Genomic DNA, 22,343 nt, shown 5'->3' on the forward strand with positions numbered 1-22,343 from the left:
GCCAAGTCCTCAGCAAAATTTTGGTTCTACAAAGGAGAAACTTTAAATAAAAATTAAAACATTAACCAACTATTCTGCTGTCATCTATCATATAAAAATGTAGCATACAATAAGAAATTTAGCATATGCGAAGGGGAGGATGAGAACTTCAGGAAATTGACACAACGGTTCTTTTTCCGATTGACCACCCCCGGAGTTTGCTTCAGTTAGTCCTTTGATGTTATAACAAGCAACCCCAATGCGCCAATTAGAATATACTGAACAAAAGAAACAGAAGGGATTGCTTCCTGATATGAATAAAATCATTCTGTCTGTGCATGTTTTGTGAAACTTTTCTGGGGGAGAAACAAACCTTAATAATAGGCTTTTCAGTCATGATAATTGTTACCCAGCCAACATAAGGTAAAAACCTGAAAATGATTACAAAGTGATTAAATTTGTGATAAGAGGCATGCAACTTCCTTTTCTTTATAAGAAAAAGGGAACAGAGAATAAAATATAAAAGAACTATATATGGGTTAATTTTGTTTTTCAAATAATTTTGGATGGCTCCATTTTCAGTGCACTGGAACAAGCAAAAGTTGAATTAAGAGGGGTAGATAATTCGGTAGAGAGCTTAAAACTATAGCTCAAAATTTTGACCCAGCAGCACAATACGAAAGTTGCCTATGTTCAATATGTGGAAAATACCCAAAAATAAAATGGAGGCAATACTCTTATTTTCTTTTTTCATATGAAACGAAAAAGGAGGCAATGCTTAGAGTTCTCACCCCACAGCTCTACCCATGATATGATGCCGTTGAAGCCACAGCTGACCATGAGCATACAGAAGCCTGTCATCCCCATAATTGTTATCTCCTGAGGAAACAACATAAATTGGGAGTGAACACTTGAGTAAAGAAGCCATGTAGCAGGAAACAAACATAACTATCAGCAGCATGTTTTGAAACAGAAGAAATACTGAGGTAAGAGCAAAAATATGAAGTATGACACATCTTGGGAGAGTTTAATTGATCAATACTTGAACAACTATTTACATATACTCCAGAAACTGGTACCTTTGGTAAGGACATCAACTTCTCCAGTATCTTGTTGTTCATGAACCTGCAAAAACAATTGATGAATACTGCTCACTGGACCCCAATTGATTTTAATGAACTGATTCTGAAAAAAGAAAAAGGCAGAGACCAAATCTACATCAGGCATGTGAACCTTACTCCTAATTTAGTATGGTCCTTTCGAGAACATCATGATCTCTTTTAAGTTCCTTTCCAACTAACCTAATAGGTCCAAGGTGTATGCCATGAAAGAATGATAACATTACTATCCTTCAAACCATAATGTGGTGAAGGAATAACCTAATCTGTGAGTATAATTTTGATTCTTTTGATCCAACATAATTTTTCCTGCAGATACAATATCAAATGCTTATAGACAGATGCCTGAACCTTGTCCACAAAATCTGATTAGAGTCCTATATTCTCCTCCATAATTCATTATTCCTTTCATGAAGCTCAAAGATAAAACTCAGCACCACCTCATTTCAAAGGCCAAAAGTCAACATGATTTAGCAACATCAAAAGGTGTATTATTTACCTTAATGACACGATGGACAATTGGAATTTCACGGCCCTGGACAAAATAGACAAAGGAAAGGAGGACATATTAGCATGTACTTCTCAATATGGAGAATACATCACCAGCAAATATTGGCACTCTATTAATTCCTACATCACATTATTGACAAGATGCATACTGAATCAATAAATAAAATAAATTTTATTTATAAGAAAAAGTGCTACTACTTACTACCTAACGGAACACACAGATTCCATTCACATATTAATTAGAATGTTGGGAAAGAAATTATTAGAAAGAAGAAAATTCCAATATTTTCTCTTGAGATCACAACTGAAAACTTTCTGCCCTTTGTACAAATACTTAGAGGTTCCAATGAAAGTTCCCAATTATAGCTCTCACAGGCCCTAAGAACATGCTAGTTGACAAAATAGGAAAACAATGTATATCGCAACCCTCAAATGATTTAAATGCCAGAGGATTGGGATTTATTTTTAAAGAAGAGTGGGTTGTACGGTAATTCATCATCATACAAAAACAACAAAGACTGAAAAATGTTCAAATTCATCACGAAATAATGTATCACTAGTATATACTCTTTATCATCACAAGTTCACAACACATTAAGCCAAAAGGCAAGACATGGAGATGATTCAAAAGTATTTAGGAAAGAAATCAGAATGAATACTGAAACAAACCTGACAATTACCAAACATACAAAGATAAATTTACAATATAACAGAGTAAAAAAAAATAAAGGCACTTACATCAACATTAAAAACAACAATTTCTCCTGCACGAATGGGATCTTTACTCATGTGCAAGAACAAAATATCCCCCTGCAAAACATATTCATTCTTATAATTAGTTCAGTGGCAAAAGAAACATATACATAGATTGAGAAACGACATTGCTAAAGAGATAAATCCAGGTACATCAAAGAGGAGTATCAAGAATCGTTTTCTCAAAGAAAGATACAATACATAAGAGAAGGGAGAACTTTTCTTCTCACTTCTATCAATATGTAGAGCATGCACAATCCTTGTTTTATGATAAAAGTATAAATTAGGCAAAGTGAATTAAATTAATAACTAAGACAAATCAAAAGGCATGACAAAACTACTTTGATCAAAATATTATTTGGTACTAAACCATTGATGCCTTCATGCACTATTCTATCTCACCCTCTTGAAACCGGGTTCCATACTTCCAGACAAAACAACAACAACAGGAGATTCACTGCCGGTAACGCACATCAATGCCTTCCATATTATAAGAGCAGATGTAACAATCATACCTGAAACAGAAATCAGACAACACCCACTTAAGTATTTGCAGACAAATTTTGAAACCAGAACAATTGATCACTCTTCCAAAATCCAAGTATGATAAAGGATTACGATTTCGAAATTGACTACTAAGTCATAAAATTTCAACACCAGTTGAAAAAGAAGAAGAAGCACATCTTAAATTTAAATCAGCAGCCACAAATTAGAACCACTACCAAGTAACCAAATTAGCATTTGTTAATCAAATAAAGTCCCCAAACAATTCATTCACATTATTGATTTTTTAATAATACCCTTTAATTATCACTAAGCTCAGTAAAGTTTCAAGCTTTACTCTCCAAAACCGCCTGAAGATAAAACAATGAAAATTAAACGTTGAAAACATCACATTTTGATGCCTACCCACATTTTCTCATTACCCAAATAGATAATAGAAAGTATAAATTCCAAAGAATACGACCCGGAACGAGAAAAATAGAGAGAGGGAAACAGTGGGTTTAAGGGTTTACGAACCGAGACTGACGGCCTGGGTGAGGACCTGCCGGATCTGAAGGGATTTGATAGAGTCCACGGTCTCACCGATCCAATCCATTTCTTCTCTCTTTGCCTCTTACCACCTCCTTCTTTTTCTTCTTCTCCTCCCTTTTGCTTGTCTGAGAGAACTACAATAGGCCGTACTAGAAGGGCCGTTTCTCCGTGCTCTTCAGAAGCCGTTTCTTCTATTTTGTTCTTCGTTAATGTTTAATTTTTTCTTTAAAAAAAACAATTTAACAAGTTATTTTTGTTCTGCAGCAAAAAAGAAAAATAAATAACCAAGGTGGTTGGTGTGAGTGGTTCGGCACTCTCATTCCTTAAGAGAGGTCAGGAGTTCGATCTCTGCTCTCGTACGAAGTCACCGCTTGGCCAACACTTTACCCCTTACGGGCCGACCCGGTGTGAGTGGGGATTAGTCTGGGTTGTGGTTAAGGCTTAAAGGTGCCACCTATAGTTGGGGCCCATCCAGGACCACCTCATGGTTCAGACCAAAAATAAAAAAATAAAAAATAATAATAATAAATTTTATTTGTGAAGTAAAATAAATTTATTATGGGAAAATAAGTTTATTATACACAAAAAAATATTTTAATAAGGGAAGTACCACTAAATGAATGAAAAGATTTTAACCAATGAAGACGTGCCATATCAGCAAAATGATGTAGCAAACTTTACACATATACTCTCTACCTTTCTGTGGAACAAAAATAAAAAACTTTACCCATTACTTTTTTATGACGACTGTTATTGACACTCCAAAAATATCATCCATCTCTTGCTTTTTGCAACAAAAAAGAAACAAATACTCCACCTTCTACTTCTGGCAAATTTTTGGTGATAAAGTTTCTTTTTTGTTGCATCTGACTCGATAAAAATCTTGGCCAAGACTGCTTTTTCCGACAGATATATGAACCATTTTGGCTCACAAGTGGAATTAACATGGAAAGTGTACAAAATTCAACCAGTCCTTAAATCTTTACAGAAGGTATAAGGTTAGTACAATCTTTGAGGATGCCAAGTTTGAGCCGAACAAGAAGTTTGGTGAAATTGAAATTGCCAGTAGAGAAACAACTAATCAAGCACAACTCCTAAAATCATTCATTAAGATATGGTTTGAAAACCAAAAGATATGAGATATTATGATCAGAAATTCTCTTATACGGACATCCGGACGTTATTATCGTGCAGACGCCATGTATTTTGTACTACCCATCTCTGTTTTCCTGCCTGTTTACAATAGGATCCACACGTTAATAACGTGCGGACATCCGGATAAGAGAATAACTGATATTATGACAGTGTTTTTTTTATTTTATACAAGCAATATTGGAGGAGTGAATTGAACCGCACAAAGTATACTTCATCATCATTCAACTCTGCTGCAGTCATATAGAGACCTCCTAGATTCATGCCTTTCAAAATGAACTGTTCGAGATGGAGTTGAAATTCAAAACAACAAAAGAGATTCGTAGATTGTTCCCTTTCTAAGGTAATCAAAACAACAATGGAAGGCAAATATATAAGCATATAGTGGTAATATCAGTTCTTATGTTAGAACATCTTTGAATTTTCAGGCGTCCTCTGCCTTCAATATTCAGATAGGACTTGGCAGTACTAGTGGATTCATAACAAAATATTCAGCTTCCATTGCTTCATCCATCAGGCTTCTCTTTTAATTTTTCGACTTGAACTGATCCTCGGACTTCAGTTGCCTTCCCCTAAAACAAAAAGAGGGAAGGATAACACATGTGTTATGCAGAGCAGCCCTAATGGAGCACAAATTCACAAATTAACCAATAGATAACTCACCTGACAAGGTGCACTTTGCTGCTTATTTAGCGCGGAAAAGGACAACATCAATTAAACGTTTGATGTCATTACTCAACACAAAGACACACACATCTCCGATTTCCAACTGATTGTCTTGCACAAATTTCATCCAACCAGTCTGAAATCTGACACCTTTGCCTTGTTGGCCTAATGAGACAGGCCAAGTTCTTCCATCCGAAACACGAAGGATGGCATTATCACGACTCCGGTTAAGAAGATGTTTCTTGATGAACTTGGCTCCTATATTCTGAAAGGAGAAAGAGAAGCAGGTTAAAACTGAGAATTTTGGAGTGTTTATGATGTAATTTGCTAGCTATTCTTTTCACACTGACATACACAGATAGAAGTTAGCAGATGTTGTGCATAATGTCTCTCTAGAAAGCTTACCAAATAACGTGCATGGATATATGAGGGATGCATAACAACCGTGGAAGAAGGGTATTCTGATCTGAAAGCCTTTGCTCTCTGAAGAGCTCTATCTGTTCCGCTTTCCGTAACTGGATTCAACATCCTAGGAACCTGAGGTCTTCGTTTTAGAAATTTTTGAGTCCTAGACGAGCCACCGACACTTTTGTTGTTATTTTCTGCTGTACTAATCGAACATGTTCTGTTTTTCTTGCTGGGCTTTGTTTTCGGGCATGGTGGAAAATCGTCCAAGAGTTCAACAGAATCATAATCTTCATCAGTTTCTTCCATCTCGGACATTGTTTGTTCCCCATCAACATCTGCAGGCATATAAAAAAGAGAGATGAAGGTGACAGATAGTTAATCTCTGTGGTGCTTCGATTGACTAATTAGTTCAAAAATTGAAAGACAACTTACCCGGTGACAAGGTGTTTGCAGCTTCTATGGCACGGAAAATGACAACTTCAAAAGTAAGTCTAATGTCGTCAACCAACACAAACACACATACATCACCAATTTTCAAATTATTGTCTCGCACAAATTTAAACCAACCAGACTGGAATCTGGCTTTTCGTTTTGCCCTTTCACATTTCAATCCAAGAGACCAAGTTCTCCCATCCAAAACCCGAAACATAACGTTACCAGAATTGTTACTAAGACGTGTCATATGGAAGGAAAAATCGGATGGCAACCACTGAAAATAATTAAATGGAAAACAAGAAAAAGACAATAAGAAAATGTTGAAGAGAGAGTACCATGATTGTGCTCTGTGAAAGTACAGTTGCTTAGTTCTTTTTCATACTGTATGATCTATAAATACAAGTTAACAGAAGTTGTGATGGCAAGCACGGTTGTCTATTGAAAGCTTACCACAAAAGACCGATTGGTATAAGATCGCGTCATGGGAACTATGAAAGAAGGTTTGTCAGATTTGAAAGCCTTAGCTCTCTGAAGAGCTATAACTTTTGCACTTCCAGTTCGTTTTACGACTCTTCGAGTGGTAGACATGCCACTGCAATGTCTTTTGGCAGGAAACTCAGATTTTCCTGTTAAAGAAAATAATAGGATATTTCAAATGAGAACAGAATGGGAGAAAAAACAATAAAGTTGAAGAAAAAAGCAAAACACATAATTCTGTAATTTTCATATCTGATTTGAACAGATGAGAATTCTTAATTCTAATTGACTTCTCAAGCATCATTTCATAAGGTTGAGTGTTTTCTAGGTCTAGTTAAGATGTGGAGCCACATTGTGGAAGTTGATGTTGGTTTCTGCTTTAATACCACTTGAACTTGATTTTCTTGAGTGGGGTAGAAAGTTGTCCAAGATTTCAACAGAATCATCACTAAAATCATCATCAGATTCAGATTCAGATTCAGAATCATCAACTTCATCGGTTTCTTTCATCTCGGGCATTGTTAATGGATAGGCAATCTCTGTGAAGTTTCGGTCAAATATGTGAACGCAGAATTTGGACTTTCCTTCATAGCCAAAAACTAACGAGTGACAGTAGTCTAGAGAGTAAAACGTAGAGAACTTTGGCCAACCCTTGTCCAACCAGGCCTCGTCTTCCCATCTTCTGAGTTCAATTTTCCATTCTGAACCACTTGGAAGCTTAAGAAATACTGGATTTGATAGATCATATCCATATTTCATCAAAAATTTATTGGGAATCCTCTGCGCAACATAGAATGTGTCAGTCAAGTAACAGACCATAAAGTGAAAAACATTATCCCATACTTTTGTAGCTAAGAAATGAGTCATTCAATAAATATATAGCATATAGCTACTGCAGCAAAAAAAAAAATTCACTACCACATCAATGTAGATTCATTTCTCGCTTTCGCTTCAAGCATCAGCACACACATGTATCATGAATACTAGCCGTAGAGGAGAAAAAAACTAGCCATATAAACAGTAGCAGAAAATGTTGGCGAGTCATCAATTTCGTGCGGAAAAGCAGCCATAGTTGAACTTCAAATGTGTTTCAAAGATTTTTCTACAGTTTATGGAACAAAGCTGTGTTTACTCGGTTTAATCTGATGGCAAAGTCCCAGAGGTACTATAAAAGAGAAATTTTTTTATTTTTGTCTCTAGAATCACTGACATTTAACTATGAGTACATGCATCTCATATCTAAATTCTAACAGGTTTCCACGGCCTAAAATAGTTAATTAGGAAACACCAACCATGAGCAAACACCATTTTATCTCAGCAAAAACACAATCAGAAGGAAACTACGGACACCTATCTGTGGAAACAACTTCCTCATTATGCATTCATGGCTCTAGCTAGCTATGTAAGAGCAAAGTAGCTACATTTCTAGAGAGAGAGAGAAAGAGAGAGAGAGAGAGAGAGAGAGAGGTGCTCACAAGTTTGCTCTGTTTACAAGTACCCTTTGAGATAATCTTTAAGAAATGGGGAGTGTTGGTGGAAAACGTTGGCCGGTTAGGAATTTTCCGTTGAAAAGAAGCCATTTTTGAAGTTGAAAAGCTTCAAGATGTGTGTTTCAAAGCTTTAGCAATATGTTGTGTCCTCAGTTCTCAGCTAGAAAAGCAGGGGGAGTGTTTTTATTTGATTTGATGGTGAGTGCATGAGGTAGATAATAGAAGAAGGTAGCCAATTAATGAACTGTTTGCCCAATCAATTCAATTGTCAGGAATTCAACTCACAACTACTCAATGCCTTTATGCCTGTTTTTTTTCAGGGGAGTGGACTTTGCATGTCTTGGGAAGTTGGGATATAAATTAGTGTACGAGTCAAGAGTGATGAATGAATAAATGTGTCTAGGCTGACTCTGAGTACCAAATTCCCATATTGATATACCCGGTCGGTATTGTTGAAAATATTATCTGTTTTTAAGCTTCTATTTTTCTTCTTGGTAATTGATTAAATAAAAGGTGAGCTTTATATTTTGACACAATTATTCACTCAACCTATCTATGAAATGTTTTTGAGTTGTAATCGTTGCGTGAAATGCAAAATATTAAATTTGAATTCGACGGCTTAAGTAAATTTAACATTGTGTACATTTTTTTGCACAATCCGAGATGTCAACTATCATACTTTGATCGAATCAATTTTCTCCTTTAAGTCTTATTTCATGTTCATATCAGGTGGAGATAACAACTTCAATTAGCAGAAAGTCAGAAATTATACTTCAAATAAAATCAGACAAAATTATCGAAATTGCAAAATTAAAAAGCACAATCACCAAATTAGGTTTTGAGTCAAACTATAGTTACCAGCTCCATTCCGTTGACCAAAGTTCCACGTCAACCTTCAAAGCTTTGCTCTTGTCAACAAACAAAAATCTAACAAAAGAGCTCAGTGTCAATGGTATGTGAACTTCCACGTGGTACCCCAAATGTGAAGCCACGTAAAACTATTTTGTAAAATTGAGAGTCCATTTACTTTTCTACCCCATAAGTTTCCCTACTATCACAGAGAAGCCATTCTCACATCCCCAGCACACACAAAACTCATTCTAGCCAAAAGGGTACTTCATGTAATTACCTCGACTCTTCAAGGTCAAAATAATTCATGTACTTATATATTTTACAATTTCCTTTTGTGTTCTTATATTTTTGGGTCTGAATTCCTCCGCTTCGAACAGCTTTCATGGCGCTTCTGGTTCCTGGTGGGTGCGTACGAGTGGGCTTTTCACGGCCCGCGCACGTTAGACGAAGGCTAACTACGTTTGCTACCGTGTCCCCAACCCGAGGTGATAGAGTGGACTGGGTCGAAGCAACTTCAGGCTTCTTTGAAAATGACACGAGGCCCATCATGTTATTTGACGGTAAAGCAGTTCATTTTAGCACATAATTTCATTGTTATGTTATCATGCGCTTGGTGTAAATAGAACCCGTTTAATATTATGGGTTGTTTGGTTTTTTCATTTTATGGACAAATAATTTCTCTGTGTTGTTGAATGATGCACCTAAAAAAGTGATATTTTTGCATTAAAAGGCAACCTAATTTGATACGTTATAAGCCATGTTTAAAATAAGTAAAAATGGAAAATAAAGACTATAGATATTTTTACATATGTGATGTGTAAGATGATTTTGTGTTGTGGTTTTTACTGGTTTATGTGTATCTATCTATGCTTCTTATGGTCCTTTATATGTTCTAAACGAAAATGTGTCAGAGTTAAGTTCAATTGGTCAATGTGGACTTGGTTAAACTTCATCACATGATTGCCGATTTTTCGTTTCTTAATCTTTGTTTTACAGGTGTTTGTAACTTATGTAATGGAGGTGTGAAGTTCGTGCGTGATAATGATCGAAATAGGTTCGATTCTCCTCCTCCTTTGATCTTTTGTAGACTCTAATTATGATATATGTCATCCATATGTTTCATGACTGCAAATGTTTTGGTGTCTTATGAGGTTTATCTTCAGTTTTCTGCGCAACACGTTTATTCTTGTTTAAACCACCACTGACAGGAGAATAAGGTTTGAAGCTCTCCAGAGTGAAGCAGGGAAGAAACTGCTAAGAAGGTCCGGAAGAGCTCCGGATGATATTTCAAGTGTTGTTCTTGTTGAACAGGATAGGTATTTACAATGACTTTTGTGTTTATTAAGAGCAGTTTACCATCTTCAAGTTAACTTTATGATAAATGATTCCGACTTTAAATTCCATCTAAATAGTTGTCTTTTCTCACTTAACATATTTTATTTTCAGTGAAACACTTTATCAGTTTGATGCTTCCAACTGCTTGCATTTTTTTAATCTTAAATAACTTAGAATGTAGCAGATATATCTTATAAAGGGATTATATGAATAAAAATGAGAGCTGACATGGTGAATTTTAGATCCTTCATCAAGTCAGAAGCTGTTGTGAAGATAATGGAATACATCGACTTACCCTTCCCCCAGCTAGCATTCTTTCTACAGTTTGTACCTCTGTAAGTCCTTCCCTGCTTCTTATTTTATAATTTTTGTATGCTAAGATTTGAAACTGATGAAAGAAGCAATCGATGATAAACTGTTTCCATGACTTTATTTCTTCTTGACGGATGCAGTTTCGTACGGGATTTTCTATATGACAATGTTGCAAACAACCGTTACACAATTTTTGGTCGCTCAGACGCATGTGAGATATAGGCATTAGAATACTTAATTTTCCTACTAAAGGTATGTATATTGGCAAGTGCGGATCTGATGAATTTTGGTTTTGTAAGCTAAGTTTTGCTTTTATTAAATAGAGTAAAATTTCCTTCAGAGTTGTCTAATTGACTTTCTCAAGTTGATTACAATATAGTTTAATTTTAACAAGACATCTAGAAGTACAGTGTACATGTGAATTGGGAGAGTAACTCATCTTCCATCAACAATGCTTGGGGTGTTTAATCAAAATGCAGAAAAATTCTGAAATAGAAATTACAGAACTCATCTACATTGCTACCTTGACTAAAACATAGCATTGTCTTCATCTACTCCTCCTTATCCTAGAAGACTCCCTGCTGTCTTTGCTTATACTCTGTTCCTCTCCCGTGCTAAAATCTCTTTGTCGGTCCCCTTTTTGTGGTCAAGTGAGCGCACATGCACACCCACAAGTGTGTTTTGAGTCTATTTGGGGTTATACCATATAGGTATTTATGTCTTTCTTACAGCCCTGTTTACCATCTTGAAGTTTAGTGTTAAACTCATTATGCTCATTCTCAGACGAAAACAAAAAGAAATTCAATCAAGGACTATTAGCAACGGAAGTTTCATAATTTACGAATTTCACTTGTCATTGGCATGATCGGTGTAAGCAACCATCTCGTTAAAGACAATATGAACTCTTTACAGATAAGAAAGAATAAAAAATTATTTATCAGTAACTTCGTACGATATACATATATATGTTTGCATGTATACATATGTGTGTGGTATATTATACAACTTTTGCTAATTGCGGAATTCAAATAAATAATACTGAAACAGTGTTCAAGCCAAACTTAGTATAATGTGATCATTCATGTAGCTTAATTTCCTATATCTGTTGGAGCACTGTTAACTTGAATATAGCATATGTCAAACTGTATTCAAATCTGTAGCAGCTTCTAGTTGTCTGGTTTTCAAGATATATGCATTTTGTACATATACATACATTTACAACATCTGAACATTCACAAATATACATCCATACGTCAGCAGTAAAGTTAGATTCACTTTAGACATGCATGTGTTTCAGCCTTTTCTGATATAAGGAAGTATAATTTGTGGTGGGTTCTGTTGTTCTTTTTCTTTTTTCGGTCTTGTAGAGGAGGTGGTGTTATACCTGAAATTCTTGAGTAGGCAGTTGAGTTCTCAAGAATATTCATTCGATTTCTAGAACTTAAGGCAGATTTTTCAGTGCCTTAAGACCATATAGCTTACCAAAGCCATATGTGTATCTGGAATGAATGAAAATAGATAAAACTTAATCAGAGACTGGAGGTTGATTAATTTTCATTGGTATTAAGTAAATTGCCTAAAGGAAAGAAACTTACCCAAGAATTAAGATAACAAGAGCACTGATCCCTAGCACATATTGATAGCCCTTGTGCCTAGGTTTATGTTTGCCCTCATAGGTTGATGGAAGATGCTTACGGCGTATATAACCGTATTGAGGACGAACAAGAATAATAAAGCCAAGGAAAAATCCTGCAAGGAATCCTCCTATATGAGCTGAATTGTCCACTTTAGGTAGAAACCCGACAGCCATATTCAGGGCAATGACGACAATGAGTATCAGGAGCGCTGTGCACTGAATAGCAAAGTTAGATCTTAGATGCATCCCTCATAGATCTGTGCTTATAGTTATAGTTGTGCTTAAAATTTGTATGAGCTTGCCATATATGGTCTACCTCTCACAACATACATGTGATCTTACAATATTACAGTGAGTGCCACATACATGTTAGAGGTCATATTGATTGTATTTGATGGCGGTTCACGGGCATAGTTGTGGGTTATTTGACTTACCAGTTAAGAGTGATTGAAAGCCAGAGAAAGAGAAAAGAAAGGTTACCTTATTTACGTAGATTGTCCAGTTTATTAGAAGCTCAGAAAGCATGGCTCCCAACAATCCAAAAAGTGCTCCGGATGCACCAACTGATATAGTCGGGCTTGTGGTTCTCATAAGATGCATAGTCGATCCTAAACTTCCACCTAATCCAGCAAGCACATACAAGAGTCCTATTCTGACTGCCAAATTTAAACAGTGGAGAATGGTTAGCATGCACTGATCATGTAAAAACTAAGTTAAAATCTCCTGAATCTTAAGTTCTTACTAAATCCAAATTCCTGCTCAAGTCGGATTCCTATGAATAAAAGGCTCATCATATTGGCAAGTAAGTGAACGACTCCCGCATGAAGCCACATGCAAGACAAGAGGCGCCATCCTTCGCCCTCTTCCACCACTAGTTGCCTTTCAAGGGCTCCTAGTTTTTTTAGACTGCAAGCAGTAGCAATTAGATCAAGGTTTTTCATGTATTGAGCATGCTGACTATGTGCAATAAGTTGTAGCTTAGAGTTGGCCTAGTTGCGCTAGCAATGATTTCTAAATTGGCAGAGTAACCGGACAGATTTCCCGGGTTTGACTCGGGCTGCTGAAATCCACTGTCCCTACATTTTGGGGTGGCATAGAATCATGGGCAGTGAAGTTGCCAAGACCTAGGGGGGAGAATGTGAAACTATGCTAGAGAGATTAGGTTACTTAAGTAAGACATAAGAATCCAAATATCAATTGGAACTACCCCTTTTTGAGTAAGAAAATTCTTCTTTTTCTTTCAAATTCGAAGAGATTGCATAGACGGAAGTATATGAATGTACAGAACCAAACAGAGTATTGAATGGGATTCATGTTCTGAGCAAGTCTCAAGCCTCTAACAATGTTAGCCAACAGGCCGACTCTATAGGTTGCTCTAATTTTCCATACACCTTCAACTTTGTAGGTTGCTCAAATGAGTTATGCTTTAGTCGTAATCAAACTCCATACAATGGTTTCTGTTTTTGTTTTCCACTCTCATACCTCAGTTGATTATTAATTTTAAACCTCCACCCTCCACAAGAAAAAAAAAAAAAAAGAGAAGAGAAAATGGTAAGGATTGTGAAACACATTAAAAGAAAAGATTAGCCTCATAAATTCTATTGCGAAACAAGAAAATAAACTGAAAATAGAAATCATTGAGAGAGGAAATTCTTACGTGAGTCCGGCAGGACCAAGGAGAGGGTTTTCTTTGAAGGGTTGGAAAGAGAACCTCTTCAAAGAAGGAAGAATACACTTATTCTCGTCTATTGATGGACAGTCATTGACGTACATGGTGTAAATGAACACGGCTACATTGGCCACAAATATGATTGGCACAAGCCACGGCACCCATGGCTTTGGTGGTGGGGGGCATAAGTGTGGCGGAGGCATGGAAGGTCTAGCCTTTTCACGTCCCTTCTCCATGTCTTCGGAGGATGGCGGTCTCTTCCCCATTTCGGCCACGGGGAGAAAGGGGAAGGGGTGCACACTGCACCGGCACTATTGGCAGCGGTGGCAGATGCTAATGTGCACCACCAAGTTACAAGGAGGAGAGATAGACGAGAGAAAATATTGGCTTTGGGTGGCAAGGATCGAGTTTGGCTAGGGTGGTAGATAAGTTTGGCAACTCTCCCCGATAATAGATGGGAAGAAATTACTTTATGCCCCTTTTATGTTATAACCTTCCATTCTTCAACAAAAAAACAAACAGAACAGATAACAAAAAGGGAGAAAATAAAAATAAAGTTGGGATTAGTAAACAAGAGGTTTGACTTTAGCAACATAGAGGAAGCTGTATGATTAATGACCATGCTGCATGATGCTTCTGAACTGCTTTCAATTAATTTTTCATGAAAAGTTAAAAACCAATCCATATTGAAATGTGGTTTCCGTCGGTTTCTCTCAGATTTTATATATATATTTTTAAAATGTACAAATAAGCTTGTTTCATACTAAAACTTAAAAGTTCCAAGTGCTAATTTTATGATACTTAACGATAATTGGATCGGTTCGATTTGGTTTTTGCTAAAAATTACATCCAATAATCTCTATGATGTGGTACTTGGTGCTCAACCGCTCTAACTTATCCCATTGTAGATTCTTGTTACATGGAGAAATTGTGCCAGCAAAACCAACCTGGATATAGTTTAGTATTTGTTACAAGACTTGGCACATCCGCCACAGCCTTCTACCACAAACTTTCATATTCTCAAACCACAGACTTTGACCTGTTGATCGCCAGCTATGATGACTTGTTCCAAATGATAAGGAAGCTGACTCAACATAAGTGTTTTAGGTTTTGATAGGTGTTTCTGGTTAGGCTGTTAGGATTGGCTTCATGCCTTAGTTGTATTGGTGATTATGTTGTCAACAAACAGGGCATTTGTGATAATCAATACAGTTACTCACTCTCTTTGCAGTCTCACTCTGATCGTCTTTCACCAAACACAAAGGTTTACCTCTGAACAGAAGTCGAGTCGTGATAATGACGCATGTTGTGTGCCGGCACCCGGCAGTCAGCCTACTAGCAATAGACCCTTTTTCATCTCCAGTTGTTTTAGTTAGAAAAGAAGGATGTGTATTGATTATGGGGCTTTAAATGATATCACAGTGAAGCCAAGATGCCCCAAGTGTTTGTCAAATCGGGTGTCTTGGTCATGTGAAATTAAGGCCATACTCAAGGGTATCTTGGAATCGATGAAAGATGCAATAGATCGTACACTAGTTACAATTTTTTTCTTTCTTTCTTCAGGATGGTTGTAGGTTCCTCGTGAGATTCGTACATCACGATGACCGCCACACATTTTTCACTAGCACATACTAAAGGGTATGCATATTGGCAACTGCGGATATCATGAATTTTGTTTTGTACCCTAAGTTTTGCTAACAGAATGAAATCGACTTCATCGTTGTCTAATAAAATTTCTGTGAAAAATGCTCGGGTTGCTTAGTCCGAAAAATGCAGAAAAAAATTCTGAAACCAAAAGAATATCGCCAAAAAATTGTTGTGATTACTAAAATTATGAAATACTCATCTGAGCATCTCTCTCACAATCCACAAAATACTGACCTCTCTTAAATCCCCACAATCATCTCTCTCATGTACACTTACATATGAACATTGGCAGGTATATATATACATCAACGATACATATGCATGTGGTTCATACGTATGTTTTGCGTACATAAACAAGTATATATTTTGTTGTGTTATACTTGCAATTCTTCAAGAACATGCAGTTGAACCGTCAAGAAACTATGGTTTGTTCATTACTCAAAACTTATACAAGCTCAATAGTTTTTGACGCTGTCAGGCAGATGCTCTTTAATCTCCTTTATGTTAAATAGCTTACCAAAGCCAACTCCATATCTGCAAATTAAGAATTTTTTTTTAATCAGAGACTGGATAGCTAACTTTCAATGGTTAACCTTGAACAGATTGTTGAAAGAGAAAATGAAATTAGTAACTTACAGAATAACCAACACGACCAAAGCAACGAGCCCTAGAAAATATTGACAGAAGTTGTGCCTTGGTTTACGTTTGACTTGATGGTATGATGGAATGTACTTGCTGCTTACATATCCAAACTGAGGCTTGACAAAAAGAACAAAACCAAGGAAAAATCCGGCGACGAGTCCTCCTACATGACCTGAGTTGTCCATCTTAAGTAGAAACCCAATAGCCAAGTTCAGGGCAGCATTGAGGATGAGTATCATGATTGTTGAGCACTGAATAGGAAAATTAAGAGGTTAGATTAGGTGTGGGAAATAGGATCTATGCTTATGTTCCTGTGATGATATTGTGGTTGTGTTGGAATTTAAGGTTAAGCATTTTGGCTTTTGAGTTTGCATTGAAAAGCTAATTAAATGGAAGCGTAAAGCGACGTAACACAATATCAGAACAGAAAATATAAGCAGTCCAAACTTTAACTGTTGGGAAATAAGACTTCTGCTTATGCTCTTGTGACATTGTGCTTCTGTCCAAATTTAAGGTTAAGCACTCTGAGCTCAGAGTTTATATTGAAAATAAATTAAAGGAAAACCCGAATAGGAAACCACATAGTTTTGGATACAAACTCAATATCAGCACTTTGAGCTTAGAGTTTATGTGAACTTTTATTTACCAGTTAAGAGTTACAGAAAAGAAGGGGAATAACTAAAGAGAAAAGAGGCTTTACCTTATCGTCATAGACTGTCCAGTTTGTGATGAGCTCAGAAAGGGAAGCTCCCAACAATCCAAAAATTGCCCCAGATGCGCCAACTGATATAGTCTTGCTTGACTTGTCGTGTTTGATAATATTAAGGCAAGACGCTACATTTCCACCTAACCCAGCCAGCACATACACGAATACGAATCTATCTGCCAAATCCAAACAGTTCACACAACAGTTAGCTAAGCATTCATCATGTAAAACTGACTACTTGGATTGTAAACATCCTATTCAAGGGCTAAACCAAGATCGAACGATTTTTTGAAAGGATAATCCTTTAAAGATAACCTAAAACATAGACGGTTTCGATCATTGAAATACATTGTTGGATAGCCCTAGGAAAGATGTGTGCACTTTTCTTAAATTTAGAACATCCTTAACATAGAAAATGTATATATATATATATATATTTGTATCATGAATGTTAATTTCTTACGAAATCCAAAGTCCCGCTCAAGCCGAAGTCCTAAAAAATCAAGGCTGAGCATGTTGGCAAACAGATGAATCAGCCCGGCATGTAGCCACATGGAGGACAAAAGGCGCCATGGTTCACCACCATCCACTACTAGTTTTCTATCAAGGCCTCCTAGTCTTTGAAGTCTGCAAATAGATTAAGGTTTTGCACAGTCAGTAATTAGTAGAAGCTTAATTAAAGATGGCCTAATTGAGAATTAGGGAACAGACAAAAGAGGGAGAGAGAGAGAGAGAGAGAGAGAGAGAGAGAGAGAGAGAGAGAGAGAGAGAGAGAGAGAGAGAGAATTAGGGATGGTTGCTAAATTGGTATTGCTTTTCCATTTTTCCTCACCCTAGATAGTTTTGTTGAAGTTGGTTATAAAATCACAACTTAAGTGATGGATATCTCCTTTCACTTCCAATCACAACTTAAGTGGATATCATATAGGTTATAAAATCAATTAGCCTAGCTACATTCTTTTGTCTAACTTTTCACCCAATTCCAATTATAACTTGAAATCTTAGGTCCTTAAGATCAATTACTTTCCCCTAATTGTCATTGAAATTCGTATATGTTATGGTTTTTAACCTCCACCTCCCCCTCCCAAAAGAAAATGATAAATTACATAGAAATAATTGCTCTCTAACATTTGCAAAATCCATCTCAATTTCATCACATTAATTACCCTCATAACAAGTTTTGTAATCCCATTAGCATAAATAGAAAAATAAGAGAACAGAAACAAACAAATGAAAACATTGAGAGAGAGAGAGAGAGAGAGTCCTTACGTTTCAGGGGTAGGACCAACCATGCGGTTATCTTTCCAGGGTTGGAAAGAGAACCTATCCAAATAATGGCCTAACATGCATTGATCCTTTGAAATTCTAGATGGGCAATCATTCTCATACATGATCCATATGAACAACCCGAGATTCACCAAAAAGATAAGCGGCACCAGCCACGGAGAGTACCGCTTTGGTGGTGGTGGCATTAGTGGCGGCGCGTAATACGCTGGTGGAGGTGGAGCATAGTATGGCGGGGGTGGATACATTTTCTTTTTTGGTTTTCTTGAAGATATTATATCAAATTCGGTATATGTGTGCTGCGCTGGGGAGGAGGAGGTACACACTGTCCCGGCAGTGTTGGCGAGGGTTGCAGGTGCTGCGCTGGGGAGGAGGAGGTACACACTGCACCGGCAGTGTTGGCGAGGGTTGCAGGTGCAGATGCAAATGTGCACCAAGTTAGGTTGAGGGCGAAGAGAGAGATATAGGTTTTGGGTGGCAAGGAACGAGTCTTGTTGAGTTGTTAGTTAAATAAGGTATGTGTTTTTCCCGCTAATAGATGTGCGGTGGACATGACTTAATGGCCTTCCATAATTCCATTCTTGAAAAAAGAAAAAAAAGGAAGGAAATCTAGCTTTTGGTCTAGTTGTAATTGTCTCTATTTAGTTGGAGGATGTCTAAGGTTTGACTCACATTATTGCGAGGATGATATATTTGTGATGAGTTCGATACCTTATTGTGGATAGTCGCATTGTATGACGTAACTTTGTTGTGCGTGCATTATCTGACTCGTTTTGGCGTAACTTTGTTCTTCAGTAGGACTCTTTTTTGAACCCAAATTCTTCCTATGTTAAGTAAGGGAATAGGATGAACAATGAGTAAGAATGGGATCAACTATCCCTCCTAATTGATCACATTCTTGTATTTACTAACACACATAGGTATTAGAATAATTTCAATTCCTGACTTCCCATTTCTTATTATAATCAATTTCATTCCATAACCATTACTTGTAAGTATTAGAATTTCTTGGAATTGAATTTATGAGAGGAAAAAGATATCTCCAAATTTTGTAATAACTAATAAACGTATACGTTAATGATTACTATTCCCCATTTTCAAATTCAACATTTTTATATTTTGAAATTAAGGCCGTCAGTACCTGAGTTAGACATAAGCTGCGGATATAGTAATTAACACCGAAAATTTGTTGTGATTGGATTTCTAGCTGTGAGGAAAAGGAAAAGTATGACATGCTCCATTCTAGTCTTTTTTCTTTTAAAGTTTCGTATATTTTGTAGTAACGGAAAACTGGTCCGTATAAGTATAACCATAAAAAAGCACAAAATTCTAAAATTGTCCTTCGACTTGCAACATCTAGAAAGTACTTGGCTACTGTCGCCCAAATTGGATCTACAATGATGAAAGGAAAACTCGTAACAAATTACAGGAGCTAAATTTATCATTTGGTGTTTTCTTAATTTTGTATTTCAGTGGTGAATGTAATTAGTTAATCTTTGCATTTTCATTAAAACGAAAACTAATCTTTGCACGACACTACATAATATGTTGAGGTAAAGTTAGTTTAAGTACTAAAAGTAACTAGCCATTAATTGTCTCTCTGAGTTAATTCAATAGAAGCGCTACTGCACCTCCTCCCCTCTCCTCTTTTTTAATTTATTTATTCAAAGATCATATGTGCAAAAAATCACTTGAATCCAAAATCATTTTACCACTCAATTAATGGTTGTAATTTTAGTGCTTTTTTGAAGCACCATATTCGTCGATTTTGTTGGGCATAACTAGATATTTTACCAGTTTTCGCTTTGTTTAATTTTTTTTTTTCAAGAATGATCTATGAATGAAGACTTGAAAAATAGACGGTTTTGATAATTGAAATAAAATTCGTAGTGTGTCCCAAGGGGTGTCCCTCACCCTCAAATAAAATTATATGAGAGATTCCACAAGAAAGGGGAATATATAACGTGCGGACGTCTATATTGGAGAATAACTATATATATATATATATATATATATATATATATATATATATATATATAACATGTTTTTTCATATGTTTATAATGGCGTCAGCACGTTATTAACATATAGACGTCCGCATAGGAGAATAATTGTATATACAATATTTATAATCTATATATATAAAGCAAAAGGTAGAGAATGGTGAAACATTCAAAATACCAAAAAATGCCCTTGGTTAATGCAAACATTAAGAATTGAAATTATTAATTAAATGAGGATAATATGGTAAATTCATACTTTTTCATATTTAAAAAAATTAAAATTAAAAGAAAAATAAGATAATGGCCTATTTTTATGGAACACAACTACCCATTATCTTTTTTAATTCTAAAATAAATGTTAATTTTTTTTAAAAAAGCCTCTTGCAGGCGCCGAAGCATGTACGGAGAGGCTAGTATATATGTATATTCTAAATTTACATACTCCACTTAAGTATATCTGGCGTCACTTTTAACATTCCTAGAGGACAGATAAAATGAAAATTAAAAAAAGCCACATTCTTAGGTTTGCCTCCTCAGTTACTAGATGTAGCTACTGTACCTATTTGGTACTTCGGAGGATTTCATATTTGCCTTCTTGACCTTCCACAAGGCCCCATAATTATCTGCCCCCATAATAAATAAACAACTAGTTTGCTTAATTTAAAAAAAAAAAAGAAAAAAAAAAGTGGCAACACACAGTTAATGTTGTTTTGTATACTTAATACTAGCTTCTCCATACGCGCTTCCGTGCCTGCTAGAGGCTTTTTAAAAAAAAAAATTAAATTTATTTTAGAATTAAAAAAGATAATGGGTAGTTGTGTTTCATAAAAATAGGATCCATTATCTGCATTTTGCTTTATATATATAGATATATATAGATACGGACATCATTAATCATATCATGTAGCCCAACAATAGAAAATCTGAATTTAACCTATAAATAAATTTCAATAAAATTGTAAATATCAAATACAATAATAAATTTAGATGAAATTAATCTGTTAATCCATCAAACTCTTTTCTGAGGACAAAGAGCACTTTGTAGTGTTGAAACCATCCCAAGAAGTTCCATTCAAACTCTGTGGAACGGTTAGGTTGCACAGGACCTCGCCAGACATTCGACCAATTTTTTCTTGAAAAGCAATCACCACATCAATACTGTAGAGGTGAGCAGCATTGGGAAGCACAGGTTCCTCAAACAAGAGAGGTTTCCACCCTTGAATAAGGGCATTCTGAAAAATGGTTGTGTTCTTGGGGTCTTGGTGAATCGTTGTACGGCTATCGATCAAAGTCATCAAACCAAATTTCTTGTTTTGATAGTATGCAATGACTTGGGTGTCACTCAAGTTAAAGTGGATTTTTTTGTTAGGGTTTGTGAGGGTGATGTTGAGGGCGAGGTTGTAGGAGAGAGTATGGTTAGTTTCGGTGTAATTGAATCGATTAAGATACGCACCATTGATGCTGAATTCGGGAATTTTGTACCCCGAGTGCAAGGAGATAACTAAATAGGCGCAAGAACCAGCAATCACCACCAGCGCCATCACAAACAGGATAAAAAACACGATCATTTCAATTATTACCAATATCGGATTGTCGATCTTCTCGATGTCTGAACTTTCAGTTGCAAACATGGTTAAGAAAAAACAAGAAATTAATAGTTGGAGGAATTAATGGAATAGAAATTAATGGAAGAAAAAGCAAGAAATCGTTGGAGAGAAATTAATGGATACAAAGACGACAATTCTAAGGTTAATTTATAGCATTCCCCACCCCAAAACCTTCTTAGAAGAGGAATTGAATCCAAATCAATTAAGATTTCATTTATTTTCCTTTGGGGAGAAGGATTGGAAAATTTAAAGGTATATTATCGATTTGGATTTGGACTAATTGATTTTCCTTTCGTAAATTTATCAATTAGGATTTCGATTGCCCCCTTTTATCGTGTTTTTTTTTTCGTGGAAATTTTTGGAAATTTGTTTTGATTCTGTCTTTTTAGAATGCCTTGAATGGTTGAGTTGAGATTAAGTCTCATTAATTTTTTATTCTTTAATTAATTACATAATCAAAATACTTTTTAATTCACTCCTTCCTTATCTTTTCTCTCTCTTCATTGATATTTTCCACACCTTTCCTTATCTTTTAAAAAAATTGAAACTATTTTGGAGAAAGTATTAAGTCTGTCTGCTAGCATCCCATCTTCAAGTTTAACCCTGTTGGTGCCAATGGTGCCGTAAG

General features: G+C 36.0%; 5 protein-coding genes across 6 annotated transcripts; 1 reads left to right on the forward strand and 4 right to left on the reverse strand.

Moving 5' to 3' along the window:
- Nucleotides 1-18: 18 nt before the first annotated feature.
- On the reverse strand, nt 19-3,608 carry LOC110770381 (Peptidase S24/S26A/S26B/S26C family protein). The gene is made up of 8 exons (XM_021974510.2): nt 3,381-3,608; nt 2,763-2,875; nt 2,346-2,417; nt 1,597-1,632; nt 1,059-1,104; nt 771-858; nt 353-410; nt 19-257 (listed from the first exon to the last, which is right to left on the reverse strand). The coding sequence occupies exons 1-8, from the start codon at nt 3,457-3,459 to the stop codon at nt 207-209; spliced, it is 543 nt and encodes a 180-aa protein (XP_021830202.1). The 5' UTR covers nt 3,460-3,608; the 3' UTR covers nt 19-206.
- Nucleotides 3,609-4,786: 1,178 nt separating this feature from the next.
- Nucleotides 4,787-8,235, reverse strand: LOC110770377 (B3 domain-containing transcription factor VRN1-like). Its single transcript, XM_021974505.2, has 7 exons — nt 8,009-8,235; nt 6,920-7,313; nt 6,507-6,682; nt 6,054-6,330; nt 5,619-5,956; nt 5,211-5,478; nt 4,787-5,119 (listed from the first exon to the last, which is right to left on the reverse strand). Exons 1-6 carry the CDS (start codon nt 8,111-8,113, stop codon nt 5,233-5,235), a joined length of 1,536 nt encoding a protein of 511 aa, XP_021830197.1. The 5' UTR covers nt 8,114-8,235; the 3' UTR covers nt 4,787-5,119; nt 5,211-5,232.
- A 974-nt stretch (nt 8,236-9,209) lies between these two features.
- On the forward strand, nt 9,210-10,861 carry LOC110770375 (Putative thiol-disulfide oxidoreductase DCC). Its single transcript, XM_021974503.2, has 5 exons — nt 9,210-9,435; nt 9,872-9,929; nt 10,084-10,191; nt 10,453-10,545; nt 10,663-10,861. Exons 1-5 carry the CDS (start codon nt 9,258-9,260, stop codon nt 10,742-10,744), a joined length of 519 nt encoding a protein of 172 aa, XP_021830195.1. The 5' UTR covers nt 9,210-9,257; the 3' UTR covers nt 10,745-10,861.
- A 77-nt stretch (nt 10,862-10,938) lies between these two features.
- On the reverse strand, nt 10,939-15,123 carry RBL5 (RHOMBOID-like protein 5). Of its 2 annotated transcripts, XR_002528738.2 has the most exons (6): nt 13,816-15,123; nt 12,901-13,064; nt 12,639-12,814; nt 12,118-12,374; nt 11,907-12,021; nt 10,939-11,255 (listed from the first exon to the last, which is right to left on the reverse strand). XR_002528738.2 is itself a non-coding variant. In XM_021974501.2 (5 exons), exons 1-5 carry the CDS (start codon nt 14,091-14,093, stop codon nt 11,964-11,966), a joined length of 933 nt encoding a protein of 310 aa, XP_021830193.1. In that variant the 5' UTR covers nt 14,094-15,121; the 3' UTR covers nt 11,269-11,963. The 2 variants fall into 2 exon arrangements, 1 of the variants encoding a protein (XP_021830193.1); XM_021974501.2 differs by lacking the exon at nt 10,939-11,255 and having other exon boundaries at nt 11,269-12,021; nt 13,816-15,121.
- Nucleotides 15,124-15,627: 504 nt separating this feature from the next.
- LOC110770378 (RHOMBOID-like protein 5) lies at nt 15,628-18,577 on the reverse strand. The gene is made up of 5 exons (XM_021974506.2): nt 18,092-18,577; nt 17,286-17,449; nt 16,817-16,998; nt 16,111-16,367; nt 15,628-16,008 (listed from the first exon to the last, which is right to left on the reverse strand). The coding sequence occupies exons 1-5, from the start codon at nt 18,352-18,354 to the stop codon at nt 15,930-15,932; spliced, it is 945 nt and encodes a 314-aa protein (XP_021830198.1). The 5' UTR covers nt 18,355-18,577; the 3' UTR covers nt 15,628-15,929.
- Between the last annotated feature and the right edge of the window lie 3,766 nt (nt 18,578-22,343).

The sequence above is a fragment of the Prunus avium genome, chromosome 3, assembly GCF_965620075.1.
Source record: "Prunus avium chromosome 3, drPruAviu1.hap1.1, whole genome shotgun sequence".
NCBI lineage: Eukaryota > Viridiplantae > Streptophyta > Magnoliopsida > Rosales > Rosaceae > Prunus > Prunus avium.